General features: G+C 40.3%; 1 protein-coding gene across 11 annotated transcripts in view; it reads left to right on the top strand.

Moving 5' to 3' along the window:
• The window catches only part of PARD3 (par-3 family cell polarity regulator), a 578,687-nt gene that overhangs the window by 329,480 nt on the left and 235,792 nt on the right, over positions 1-13,415 (top strand). For all 11 annotated transcript variants that reach the window (XM_073002940.2, XM_078378538.1, XM_073002942.2 and 8 more), the window contains one exon: positions 10,513-10,652. In XM_073002940.2, coding sequence (XP_072859041.2) covers positions 10,513-10,652 — 140 coding nt within the window. The remainder of the gene's footprint in view (positions 1-10,512; positions 10,653-13,415) is intronic.

Here is a 13,415-nt window from a genome sequence, read left to right on the forward strand (position 1 = left end):
GTGAGTGAGCACCCATTTTTCCAAACTGATTGACAACAAACTAGAGCAGAAGCACATACCCTTCCTGACCGTGAACACGTCTATTAAAAATATATATATCTGAAAGTGAAGTTCTATTCTGACAGCACTATCGTGAATGCAGACGTATATTTTCTTGCTTTTAATCTTAATCTTAGAATTGCAGAGCTGGAAGTGACCCTATGGATCATCAAGTCTAGTCCTTGTCAAGGAGGCCCAGTGGGGAATCGAACTCCCAACCTCTGACTGTGGAGCTAGATACCTAAACCACATATTCAGCAATTTGTTGTTCCATGCATACTTAGTGGAAGTGTCCATCATCTCTGATGTGACTTAATGGTCACATATTCCTCACTGTATTCCTCTAAGAGAGGTATCCACAGACAATCACTGTGAATAATTTGCTTTACATCGTCCTCTTACATTCCCCAGTTGGTTAAGCTATGTTGGTGCTAAGATTGCAGTGACTTGACAGTGATTTCTGTTATGTGTTGTTTTGTGATCTATGTTGTTAGTAATACGTGTTGATTGTAAAATTTGTCGAACATGGATGGGAGACACTTTTAAGCAAGACTGGCCACTTACAAAGAGCTCTGATTGTTTAATTATAAAGGCAATGTGTAGCCTTTATAATTAAAATTGTAAACCGCCCGGAGAGTGCTTGTAGCGCTATGGGGCGGTATATAAATCCAATAAATAAATAAATAAATAAATAATCTTTCTATTCGCCAATCTTCATTTTGTCCTTTGCAAAAGTACAGCCATGCCCCGCTTTACGATTACCCCATTTAACGACGAATCCGCTTGATGACGATGTTTTTCTGATCGCTTTTGCGATTGCAAAACGATGGTTTGAATGGGGTTTTTCCACTTTGCGATGATCAGTTCCCTGCTTCGGGAACCAATTTTCGCTTTACGACGATCAAAAACAGCTGATCGTCGGGTTTCAAAATGGCAGCCGGGTGTACAAAATGGCTCCCTGCTGTGTTTAGGAGCCATTTTTCGCTTTACAGGAACCAGAAAATGGCCATCCCATGGAGGATTTTCGCTGGATGGTGAGTTTTCAGCCCATTGGAATGGTTTTCAATGCATTTCAATGGGCTTTTTAATTAAACTTTACGACATTTTCGCTCTACAGCGATTTCACTGGAACGAATTGTCATTAAGCGAGGCACCACTGTATAAGCAACAAAAGGAATGATGTTTCTTTTGCCACTGGATGGCTAAGACAATGGCATAAACCTAGAAAACCCCTGTCGAAATGTCTTAATATATCCTTTAGCATTAACTTTTAAAAGTAGAAGATAAGTAGCTGTTAAAAATGAATGTAACCACCGCTTCTTACACTACTTTTACTATAACTTTGTGCCTGTATCTTTCATGGCTTGTTACCCAAAAACAGAGTGTGTATAACTCACTGCTTCAAGGTTCTCCACTTATATACCATCAGAACAAGGGAACAGAGACTGCACTTCCATATCTTTCCAAAAGAGAGGTGGCCAAAATACATGCATGCCCAGCTTCATGTACATAGACCCAAATTTTAAATAACTACTGTTTTTTAAATAGGAATATTCTCAATGAGAAGTCTGTGGCCAAGTGCTCTATGTGTGTCTGCTTACGATGCTTGCCAGTAGCTAATTTATGAGCCTCAAAGCTTGTGTTCTCCCTTATTACTGTACTTCATTTGATCCTGACAAGAACAGCCATTCAAAAGAAAACAGTTACCAACAGAGGACTATCTTGTGGAATGTACAGCAAATGGTATTCCCTCATTTCAGCAGCTAGAGGTAGTGTGTTAGATAAATAGTAAGAATGAGCGTTTAATTTTTTATGTTAGTCGGGAAGAAGGGGCCACTGGGGAGTTCTATGTCTTGTTTCTGAGGAAGACCCCCATGACTAGAATAAGAGCTGCCGGTCACAGTCCTTCAGCCAGTAAAGGAGCAGCTGCTTTGGTGCCAGAGTAGCGTTCCCTTTCCCCTTTTACAAAAAATGCCTTTTAGATTCTGACCCACAGCCTTCAACCTTATCATTTAATCTATGCACAGATCTTAGAAAATGTCAGGAGCTTCCTAAGTGTTAAATACTAATATTAATGAGAATTTTCAGAATATGTACTGGGTGGATCAGTGAGGGCAATGTGAAATGAGCAAGTGCTTGGGCTGTCTCTGGTGGTCTTTCATACTGCAGCCCAATCATGGTTTTCCACAGTCTTTGTCCTGACTTTAAAAAAAATGATACTGATTAGATCAGAATTCAGAATGTTAGTATGAACTGCCTAATTAATTAGTGGTTTTAGTTAGAGGATCCAACTCGCCTTTTGGGGTGAAGAGCATAATAGAAATAAATTAAATGGAAAAAAAATTGGTTTAGATTAACATTTGTAACTATTAAGTTATCAGGCAAAAACAAAAGAAACAAAAAATAAAGAAGACAAACCTTGAGGCACTTTCTAATATATAATTATTAAGTTATATATTCATTTTAAAAGAAAGCATAGGGCAGGGGTCTCAAACTCAATTTACCTGGGGGCCGCTGGAGGCAGAGTCTGGGTGAGGCTGGGCCTCATCAGATTTTCTGCCAAGCGGAGCAAGAGTCCGAGGAAGGCGCCCAGGAGTTTCCTCATCCCGGCTGGGGCGCCGAGGAGGAGGAGTGTGTGAGCCCTCATTGCCAGCCACGACCCCCTCCGGCTTCACTACCACCACCACCACCAGCAGGATGAAGAAGCGGAAAAGGGAGGGAGCACTGGCAACTGCCTAGTGGGGGGGGGGAGGAGGGCACAACCTTTTTTAAAAAAAAAACACCCTCACAGAATCGCCTTGCCAAAGGAGAAAAGCCCTCATCGGTACCTGTGAATTAAATCAGAATGAGGTGGGGTCCCCACAGATGCATGCACACAAACACACACACACACGGAGGTCCAGCAACCTTCCTCTGAGGGCCCCCCTCAAAAAAAAGGCACACTCAGCAGCAGCAGCTACCGCCACCATGACAGAGGAGCAATGTGCTCTTTCTTGGCGGGAAGGGATGCATCTTCCCAGTGGTCCTCATTTCTGAGGAAAGTAGGAGAGACCTCGCTGTGCGAGGCGAGCCCAGGCAGCCCCCAGAGCTGAGGCGGCTGAAGCAGGACGAGGAGGAGGAGGAGGAGGAGGAGGAGGAGGAGGAGGAGGAGGAAGCACCACTGGGCACTGAGGCGGCCGCTGGCCAGGCTGATGCTGGGGTGCTGAGAAAAAAAGAGCGCCAGAGAGCCGCTTCGTTGGAAAAGGTGGCGGCGGCGGCAGCTGCTGTTGGCGGCTTGGAGGCGCTCTTCGAGGACGGGCTGGGAGCGAGCTCCGCTCTCAGGCATCGCTCAATGGAAGCTCGGGTGCTCGGGGAAAAGGGCCAGCAGCGCAAACATGCGGGCTGGCTGGCAGGCTGCAGTTCCGGATGGAGGGTGCAAGAGGTGATGTCTCGGGAGACAACCGGCGAGTGAGGTGAAGCTTTTTTTGACTCTTGACAGACTCCTGAAATAGGGGAAAATATCATTCATTACTGTGGTTAATGTTATTTCCCCAGTGGCCTTTTGTGGTTTATTCCTTCAAACTGGTTCGTTCTGTAATTCAGATTGTCTTTCTCCTACGTGCCACTTCCTAGCTGCCTTTGGCTAAAAATATTACAGCCCATCTCTTTCTGAGAATGCTAAGATTTGTAGTCCAGCATGTCTGGAAGATGCCCAGTTGGGTAATAATCTTGGCATGGATCTGATAGCCTGATCATTTAAGCTTTATTACTGACCACATCTCTTTTAATTCTCCCCCTCGCTCAGAAACACTTCGAAACCATTTACTCCCTCTTCAAATCCTATGTCCTGTTTGTCTGAATCGAAAAGGGTTAATAAGGAATGTTGTCTTTTTTTTCCAGTGAGGGAACACTGATCCAGTGTGATACTAAAGTGTAACAGTAAGCAGTTACAAAAAGGAATGTGTAAATCAAGACTGTAGAATTCTTAACTAGAAGCATTTTGAGTACCTATGAGTATCTATAGAATATTTGCTCTACCAAAGAGCCGCATTCTCAGTCTCCCCACCCACTTAAAATAAAAAAGCATGGTTGAAAGGGGAGATCTAATATTAGCACAGAGAGAAACAGAGAAAAAGAAATACTCTGATGTTCCTTGCATTACAAACAGCTCTGTATATAAAATCTCTCCACTCCCATTTTCCTGTTTGAAAGTCTTCTCTGGTTCTCATTTCTCTCCTCCTTGTCTTTCTGCAAAGACCTCTCTATCAGACACAGAGACCTCTCACCCCTCACACTCTTCCCACATTTTATGTAACCTTTCTCTGTTCTTAGCTGTGCATTTGTCAATTTTGTACCGCAGCTCGAAAAATTAGACCAGAGAGCCCCACTCCTGCTGTAGTTGTTACGATTCGCCCCCCTTGTCTTTCTTCTAGCCATGGCTCTGACTTTATCCATCACTGCTGGTTACATCCCCAGGGGAAAAAAATCACCTAAATGTGTTGGGGTTAGTATAATTATGAGTTAATTTTACACTAATAAGGATTCAGTTAACTCACCACATTGATGGTGTTTTCCCATTATGAGGTTAAAAATTATTGGATCCATTTAATGAATTAGAAATAATAGGTTCATTCTAAGCTCTGAATTACAAGTAAATTCAAGCAGAGTTAGTCATGAAATGAATCTTACATATCTACTCTACGTTAACAGTGGAACACTAATGTAATTCAGAAAACGTCTCTTGTTAGTACATAAGAATATAAGATGAGCCCTGCTGGATCAGGCCAAGGGCCCATCTAGTTCTGCTTCCTGTATCTCACAGTGATCCCACCAGATGTCTCTGGGAGCACATGAGAGAACTATAGACTTGTCTCCTGATATCCTTCCCCTGCATCTGGCATTTTGAGGTACCTTCTTTTTGAGCTTGGAAGTTATACAATCATGGCCAAAAATATTGGCACCCTTGCAATTCTGTCAGCAAATGCAACTCTGCTCTCAGAAAATTGTTGGAGTTGCAAATGTTTTTGTATTCACCTGTTCATTTCTTTGGTTTGCGTTGGAACAACACCAAAAACAGAGAAGAAAAGTCAGATCTAATACAATCCCACATAGAAACCCAAAAATGCGCTGAACAAAATTATTGGCACTCTGTCTAAATTGTAAGAAATAATTGCTTTTCAAGCATGTGATGCTCCTTTAATTTGTATTTAGACATACCTGTCACAAGCCGCCTAGAGTGGTCTTTTAGACCAGATGGGCGGGGTATGTATGTATGTATGTATGTATGTATGTATGTATGTATGTATGTATGTATGTATGTATGTATGTATGTATGTATAAATAAATAAATAAATAAATAAATAAATAAATAAATAAATAAATAAATAAATAAATAAATAAGAGGTGTGTCGCAATATAGTAATCACACTTGCAACCAGTTAAGATGGAAAAAAGTTGACTCAACCTTTGTGTTGTGTGTGACACTGAGCATGGAGAAAAGAATGAAGAGTAAAGAGTTGTCTGTGGATTTGAGAGGAAAAATTGTGGAAAAACATTGACAATCTCAAGACTACAAGTCCAACTCCAGAGATCTTAATGGTCCTGTGCCCACTGTGTGTAATATCATCAAGAGGGTTACAGTCTATGGCACTGTAGCTAACCTCCCTGGATGGGGACGGAAGAGCAAAATTACTGAAAAAATTACAACATAGGGTTGTTCAAATGGTGGATACAGAACCCAGATTAACTTCCCAACAAATTCAAGCTGATCTGCAGATACAGGGTACAACAGTGTCAGCTCACACTATCCGTCGCCATCTGAATGAAAAGGGACGCTATGGAAGGAGACTCAGGAGGACACTACTGCTGACACAAAGGCATAGAAAAGAAAGACTGGAGTATGCCCAAACTTATGTAACAAAACCACAATCCTTCTGGGAGAAGGTACTGTGGACAGATGAGACAAAAGTAGAGCTTTTTGGTCAAGGACATCATGGCACTGTTTACAGAAAAAGAAATGAGTCATTCAAAGAAAAGAACAGTTCCTACAGCCAAACATGGTGGAGGTTCAAAGATGTTTTGGGGTTGCTTTGCTGCTTCTGGCACTGGATGCCTTGACTGTGTGAATGGTATCATGAAATCTGGTGATTACCAAAAAAATTTGGGATGCAACATAGTGGCCAGTGTCAGATAGCTGCGTCTCCACCAAAGGTCTCGGGTCTTCCAACAGGACAATGACCCGAAACACACTTCAAAAAGCACTCAGAAATGTTTGCAAACAAAGCGCCAAAGAGCTCTGAAATGGCCAGCAATGAGTCCAGATCTGAATCCCATAGAACACCTGTGGAGAGATCTCAAAACAGTAGCTGGGAGAAGGCATCCTTCAAATCTGAAGGCTCTGGAGCAGTTTGCAAAAGAAGAGTGGTCCAAAATTCCAGTAGAGAGGTGTAAGATACTCATTCATGGTTACAGGAAGTGATTGATTTCAGTTATTCTTTTCCAAAGGGGGTGCTTCCAAATATTAAGTTAAGGGTGCCAATAATTTTGGCCAGTGCATTTTTGGGTTTCTGTGTGGGATTGTATCAGATTTCACTTTTCTTCTCTGTGTTTTTTTGTGTTGTTCCAATGCAAACCAAAGAAATGAACATGTGAGTACCAAAACATTTGCAACAATCTTCTGAGAGCAAGGTTTCATTTTCTGACAAAATTGCAAAGGTGCCAATGGTTTGGGCCATGACTGTACATCCCCATGGTGGCTTGTAACCTGCGATGAACTAGTAGGAGCGTAAATTGTTGCATATGTCATTCTTAAAAGCGAGAAGGTTCAGTGTTTTCTTGCTGGTATGTGATATTTTGCCCATTTGTGTGGATTTTTGGCATTTCAGCACTTCATGGAAAAAAATCATTAAAGTGTCTTTTGAGGTGGGGGAAAAAAACTTGAATTTTTGCACAAAAATAGTTTTCCACAAATTTTCATGTGCCAAATGTGTTGGGGGGGGTATATGTAGGGTCCACCCTTACTAGAAATAAGAAAACAGTGCTGATCACTACATACTTGTGCAGAAACAAAACATATCACAGAGGTGAACTGTATTTTATTGGACAGATGTGAAAGACAAGAACATTTCATGGAAAGCGAGGAAATGTGCAAGCATTTCTTACGCCCTTGCTTGTTGGCGTGAGGAGGGCAGGAGGATAATTTAGTGGTTTTCTGCTTGCTCCCTATCCTGTAGTGCTCAGCCTGTGGGAGAATCTGGAGGAGTCGAACACTCATCTCTTTTTTTGACACATTAGTAGCCGAATAAACATCTCATCCCACTCTGATTTTGCATTTTGCTCATGAACCACATGCTGGTTCCTTTCTCCACATTTTATTTTCCAGCCAAAACCCTTCCCTTATACAGTACTTCCCTCACGTTTGTTCTTTACGTTGATATATATTCACCAGCTCAGCCTGACAAACAGTGGAGCCTGCCATATGTTTTCACGGAGTAATGATAAATAATGTATCATTCTGTTTTTATTAGATTTCAAAAGGGAGGAAACTCTGCATCCGCAAACAGCAGGGAGACAGAAAAATTCACCCCAGGTTCTGGGATGCACGTTTTGCCAACAGGGCCCAAATTAATGGAATATGAGTAATAAACACGGTTGCTTAGTAAGAAAAAGTTGCACAAGGTGCGACATGTAACTATGTGATTAGAAAACAGAGCAAAATGGAGTGTCACTGGGGGCTGGATTCTTTTTAGAGCATTATATGAAAAAGCTGGATTATAGGTAAACACTGGAGTTAAGCACTAGAGAGGAATGCAATGTATTATATAATAAACTATCTCCGAATATAGGAGACCTACTGGACCCACAGTTAATTAAGAACAGAGGTTGGAAAAGTTGTGATTTTTTAAAAATACAACTCCCAAAATCCTCCAGCCAGCACTTGAACAGAGGTCATGGACCCAATGCTTTTAATCCATTTGATATTTTTCCTGTCAGTTTTCCTACGAAGAAGCTGAACAATAATAGTTGTATTCACACAATGCAGAACAACCGAAGATAGATTCCTTGGACAACACTGAGTATAAATGTCAATTCTCATCAAGAAATATCAGTAAATAACTGGATTCACACAATATGGTTACTTCTCATTCTCTTAAAGTTTGGAGAATATGGGATTTGTGTAGTATATTAGCAAACTCATAGGAGAAGGTGCTGAAATATGACTGTTTTGATATTCTTGCTATATCGTAAGCTTCCATAATTCAAGCTGTCTCATGTGCTCAGCAGCTCTTTAAATGTTTTATAAATAATATGAAAACTTATCCTGCCTCGGGAACAGTGCAACATTTATCAACACTATGAATATAAAACATACAGGTTGGGGGGGCAGTATGCAGGCAGAAAATATTTTAGTGCTATCTATAAACTATTTTGGGAACTACTAAGATGAGGAAGCAGATTTAAGTCAATGGGTTGTAGTGTTCAGATGTTGTATCTCAGTGTAATCATATAAACTCTCTGCATTTGGCTCAGGAGAGTTGTTAGACTTTGTGATTGTTACTTTTAAAAAGATCATCATGGACCTGGGCCTCCTGTTTATATATAAAAGGCTTTTTAAACAAAAATTATCAAGCTATCTGTTGCTATCAGTGAGTATTTATTTTGCTCACAGTTAAATAACAACATCAGTTTTCTCTCTTGGGGGGGGGGGAAGGTAAAGCACATGCTTAATGTCAAGATTATGGCCAGGACAGAGACCTATAAAAATTACTCATCCACACTGCTCATGCTTTTCCTGATGGATACCTTCTAAGAGGGCCAGATGTGCTGATGGTTGGAGGAACTCTTCCTGTCTGGTACCCAACATTCCCTCTAATTTTCAGCCCTGCTGGGTGGGGCTGAAAAGTAGAACACACCCTTCACATGCATGACTCCACCCTCCTGTACATTTGTCCCCGCCTTCCCACATGTGCTCTCCCCTCACCCTGCACAGGGTTCTGAATACAACCAGAACTCACTGTGGGTGTGCGGAGGGGGAACAATGCTGCATTGAGGGAGGTGCAGCCACACAGCTTAGAGGAAACATTGATGTACCTCTCCTCACTTTGAGTCACACTGACTCCTCAGCACTCCAGGGAGTTACCAAAATTAACAAGGTTGAACATTGTAACTTGTATGCTAGCCTTGCCAGGTATGAATACTAAAGTACCCACAAAAGTATGGGATTCAATAGGTGTTCAAGGGTAAGGCCATTCTTTAGTACCCAACCCAACTTTCTCAAAATAACCAAACTGCTGTAGAATGTTATTATGTTTGCTGAAAGTGTGGCAAACAGAAGCTGAATAAAGTCCAAACAAGTTTCAAAAAGTTGTTCCAAAATTTGCAAAAGCAGTTCGAAAAAGTTGTGGAGCAAAAGAACACTTAAAAGATATCAGAGGTAAAGGCAGTTTCAGAACAGTTCCCACAGAAAAAAGAAAGCTAACTATCCTAAGCTATTACTTACAACAAAGCAGAACTTCATCATGATTTCAGTGCATGTGCATAGCACAAATCAGATAGCAAAGCAGCAGGTGAGCATAGGTTTTTCCTAAGAGAGACTAGGAAAAACTAAGCAAACTCTGTTTTCCTGTAGAAACCATTTTATTATCTTGCATTTTTAATTATTACATGCTTGGATATCTTTATTATATTCTTGGATATTTGTTACCTAATGGAAAATGGAAAAAGGAAACCATCAAATAGGAATAGGAGAAGATTATCAACATAACCATGTTTATTAGCATTATGTTTAACCTGATTGCTTTTCTGATTTTTTTCTGCATTTTCAGAATTTTTGTTATTGCTGTTTTCATTCCTATTATTATTTTATTTTGATGTTGCTCTGTTAGCCTTCCAGAGCAGTTGCTTTGCTACTAGTTGGTCAGGAAAGAAATGTAAATAAAATAAAGAATCATTCCAGGTCCTTCGAACTGAAGATTGTATGTTGTGACTAATTGTACTGAAGACACTCAGGTATCTGAAAATTGTGTCACTAAAGAATGCAGATGAACAATGAATGAATAAACTCTTACAATGAAAAAAGGCAGCAGGACTTTTGTTTCAGGTTTTTATTATTATTATTATTATTATTATTATTATTATTATTATTATATCTCTTAGGGATTTTCAACCAGGTAATATACTGAAAGGTTCAATTTGCTTTTAGGTTAAAAATAAAACTTCATGAGAAAAGTGACTTGCGTAAACGAAGGAAAGTGTGTATGTGTGGGTGTGTGTAGCTGTGTGTATGATGCATGATTTAAATGTTTCCATTTAGAGTAACAGGATGGAGTGTTTTCTATGTTTTCCTTAAATGTTGAGAAAGAAAGAAAGACAGAAAGAGAGAAAAGAAAGAAAGAAAGTTTGTGTAGGTGACTTCCTATGAATCAAAAGTTCTTTAATAAGTCATGTATAGTCCAGCATCAGGAAAATTACAGCACTTTTAAATCATTTATGCAGGTACAGAAGGCCTAGGATTTAGCATCACTTCCAGAGACGTTCCCATTGGTGGCTCTGCTCCAATTTATGTGAAAAATATCCTTCCAAGAGGCGCAGCTATTCAAGATGGAAGATTAAAGGCTGGAGACCGGCTCATTGAGGTGATGAAATGCTGCAGCACTGTTGCAATGTCTACGAGTCCTTTCAGCAGACAGCTTACTTTTCATTTTACTTTACATTTCAGCAAATTTCCTACCATTTTCCTGCTAGTTTCTCTCCTGATCTTCACACTTTCTGAATAATAGTATTAATAAACGCCAGTGTGCCAGGCAGCAACTTTCCTTGATCTGAAAAAAAATATATAGCTCTTTCTCTCAGTTTGAAAATACAGATTGTAAAAAAAAATGTTTTGCTGGATGATTTCCAATTCGAGTAGAGTAACAGAGGGGAATACAGCATGTTATTGGGAACAAGGATTGTCCCTTGCACCTATATAATTCCATAATGTGTTCTTTTTTACATAACGCTATCTACCCCTAATGTATATTGTAAAACAGCTGTATTTGTACTTGCTGGGGAACATGATTTTAAAAGGCAGGGCTGTTTCAAACAGGGCTGTTTCATCAAGGGAGGTGCAGATTAGAGATGGGGTATTCATATACGAATTCGTACACAAATACGAATATCCCAGTTGCAGCTGGCACTAAAAAGGGTCCATCCCCAGGACCAGACCATCCACTCATGTGTCCGGCCATGGCGCCGATCATGCTCATCCTGCCAGTGGCTCCCGGAGTGCTCGGCTGGCCCCTCACTTATAAACCATCTTTTTAAAAAAAGTTTGTACTAAATCTAATCTACACTCAGTTTTTTAAAAGACCATTTGGATAAGCGAAGCAGAGGAAGAACATGGTGATAAAAAGCTGTGCGTGGGTTAACAGTGCTATCATAATTAATGTCCCATAAAATTCTCTTTTTTCGGAGGGGGCGAGCTTCTTATGTTTTAACTCCTTCATGCACCATTGCTTCAGTAATTTCTAAGGAGGAATAAGAAATGGCAGCCTCTGCCCTCATTGTTCAATTTAAAAAATGCTTAAGTATAAAGTGGCAAATGCATTTACACATTTTCTCTGTATTTTCAGAAGAGTGCATGAAGATATTTTCAGAGCAAATTTTGTACTGCTTCAAAGAGTCTGCCACTTCCTTTAGAGTCTGCAAGGGGGAAAAACCACATTGGTTCTTAATGCACTTCTTTTGTCACATTAAAAAAGTTGTTACCTGTGCATGAGAAACCTAAGGGCATAAAACTCAGGAGTTATCTGGTTTGGGACACCCTGCCCAGAAGCAGGGAATGCTATAGTAGATTCCCCCCCCCCCCAATTTGTGCCCATGAAAAGTCTTTAAAATATTCCAAGGTGGAAATTTCCTAAAATCCCTACATGGCAGAAATAGTTCTAGTGTAACAAAAATAGTATTCAGTCATATCATTCCTGTAAAACCAGATTTCGTGTATTGGGCTGTTAGGTTGTTTTTAAAAAAACCTTCCTTGGCTCAGATGATTTTGGAAAAGAACGTACAAAGTTACAACAGTTCACCCATATTTTCAGCTTTTCCTTTATTCTAGAGTTGTGCGACTTTGTCTGTTTAGACCTTTTGAATGTAACTCCCAAATCACTCACCACTTTCAGTGAGTGATTTGGGGAGTTACATTCAAAAAGGTCTAAACAGATACCAGATTTGGTGAGACAGATATACATGGTAGGCCAAAAATGTCAAGAAGAGAAATTGTTCCTTGGCTTGCTTTATTTGTTTGCTCTCTTTGGCACTTAAATGTAATAATTTAACTCAGAGGTTTAGGGCTTTTGGGCCAAGGTTGACACCCTTTGGAGAGACCAGGAGAAGTCCTTGCTCTGTGAGACTGATGCCTGTGAAGTTGGAACAAAGTGCCAGAGGACTGAACAAAATGGCAGACGACAGCGATGAAGCTGTCAGTATTGAGGGTTAAGCTGCTGATGCTGCTGACTTCTTTTGGCTACCACAGTGGCTATGTTTATGAGAGGAAGTACTCTTCAACATAGTGAAGATGGGGAAGATCTCCTTTTATGGATCAGTGCCACTAAAAGATGTAGAATTTAACAATAATTTTAGAACTCCTGAACTGGAGAGGACCTATGAGGGTTCGAGTAAATCCAGAACCACACTGATTGTTTTAGGGCTACTTTGCATTTATGGTTCTTATGGACCAACAAGGATTGCCATATTGGTCCATGAAAACAAAATAAATGCCATTAATAGATACACGTTATCTATCAGTTATGTGCTGCTCTGTATTCTACAAGATCAGCTCCAAAATGCTGAACACTGTCAACACTGCTGCTAGTTTGCTTATACTAGTATTAGTGTTCTTCTAGTAGTAGTGGTGGTGGTAGTGGTAGTGGTAGTGGTGGTAGTAGTAGTAGCATCAACCCTACTACTTTCCTGGTCATTCTTCATGTCTTCTCCTGCCAAGACAAGAATATCCTTCATCTGAAAGGATGCCTCGTTTATCTGATAGCTGCTATGATAGCTTGCTGAGCATTGAAGTTAAGGTGATTGCTTCTCTACAATTTTCTGGCCTCCTCTTGACACTTTTTTCACAAGGACAGCAGCACCAGTTTGCCATCCCCTTGTCTCCTAGGATATCATTTGTTCTCTGTGAATTCTCAGAGATAAAAGTGTCAATTTTCTTTGTCCTTAAGCATTTTCCTTTAGCATTGTATGAATCACAATCCCTTACCTTCTTCTGACTGAAATGAATTCGCACCTTTCTGCTAACCTTCTGAATATATATATATATATTTGCGATTGCAAAATGATGGTCTGAATGGGGGAATATCACTTTGTGATGATTGGTTACCTGCTTCGCTAACCGATTATCGCAAAACGAA

The sequence above is a fragment of the Pogona vitticeps genome, chromosome 6 (genome assembly GCF_051106095.1).
Source record: "Pogona vitticeps strain Pit_001003342236 chromosome 6, PviZW2.1, whole genome shotgun sequence".
NCBI classification, from domain to species: domain Eukaryota; kingdom Metazoa; phylum Chordata; class Lepidosauria; order Squamata; family Agamidae; genus Pogona; species Pogona vitticeps.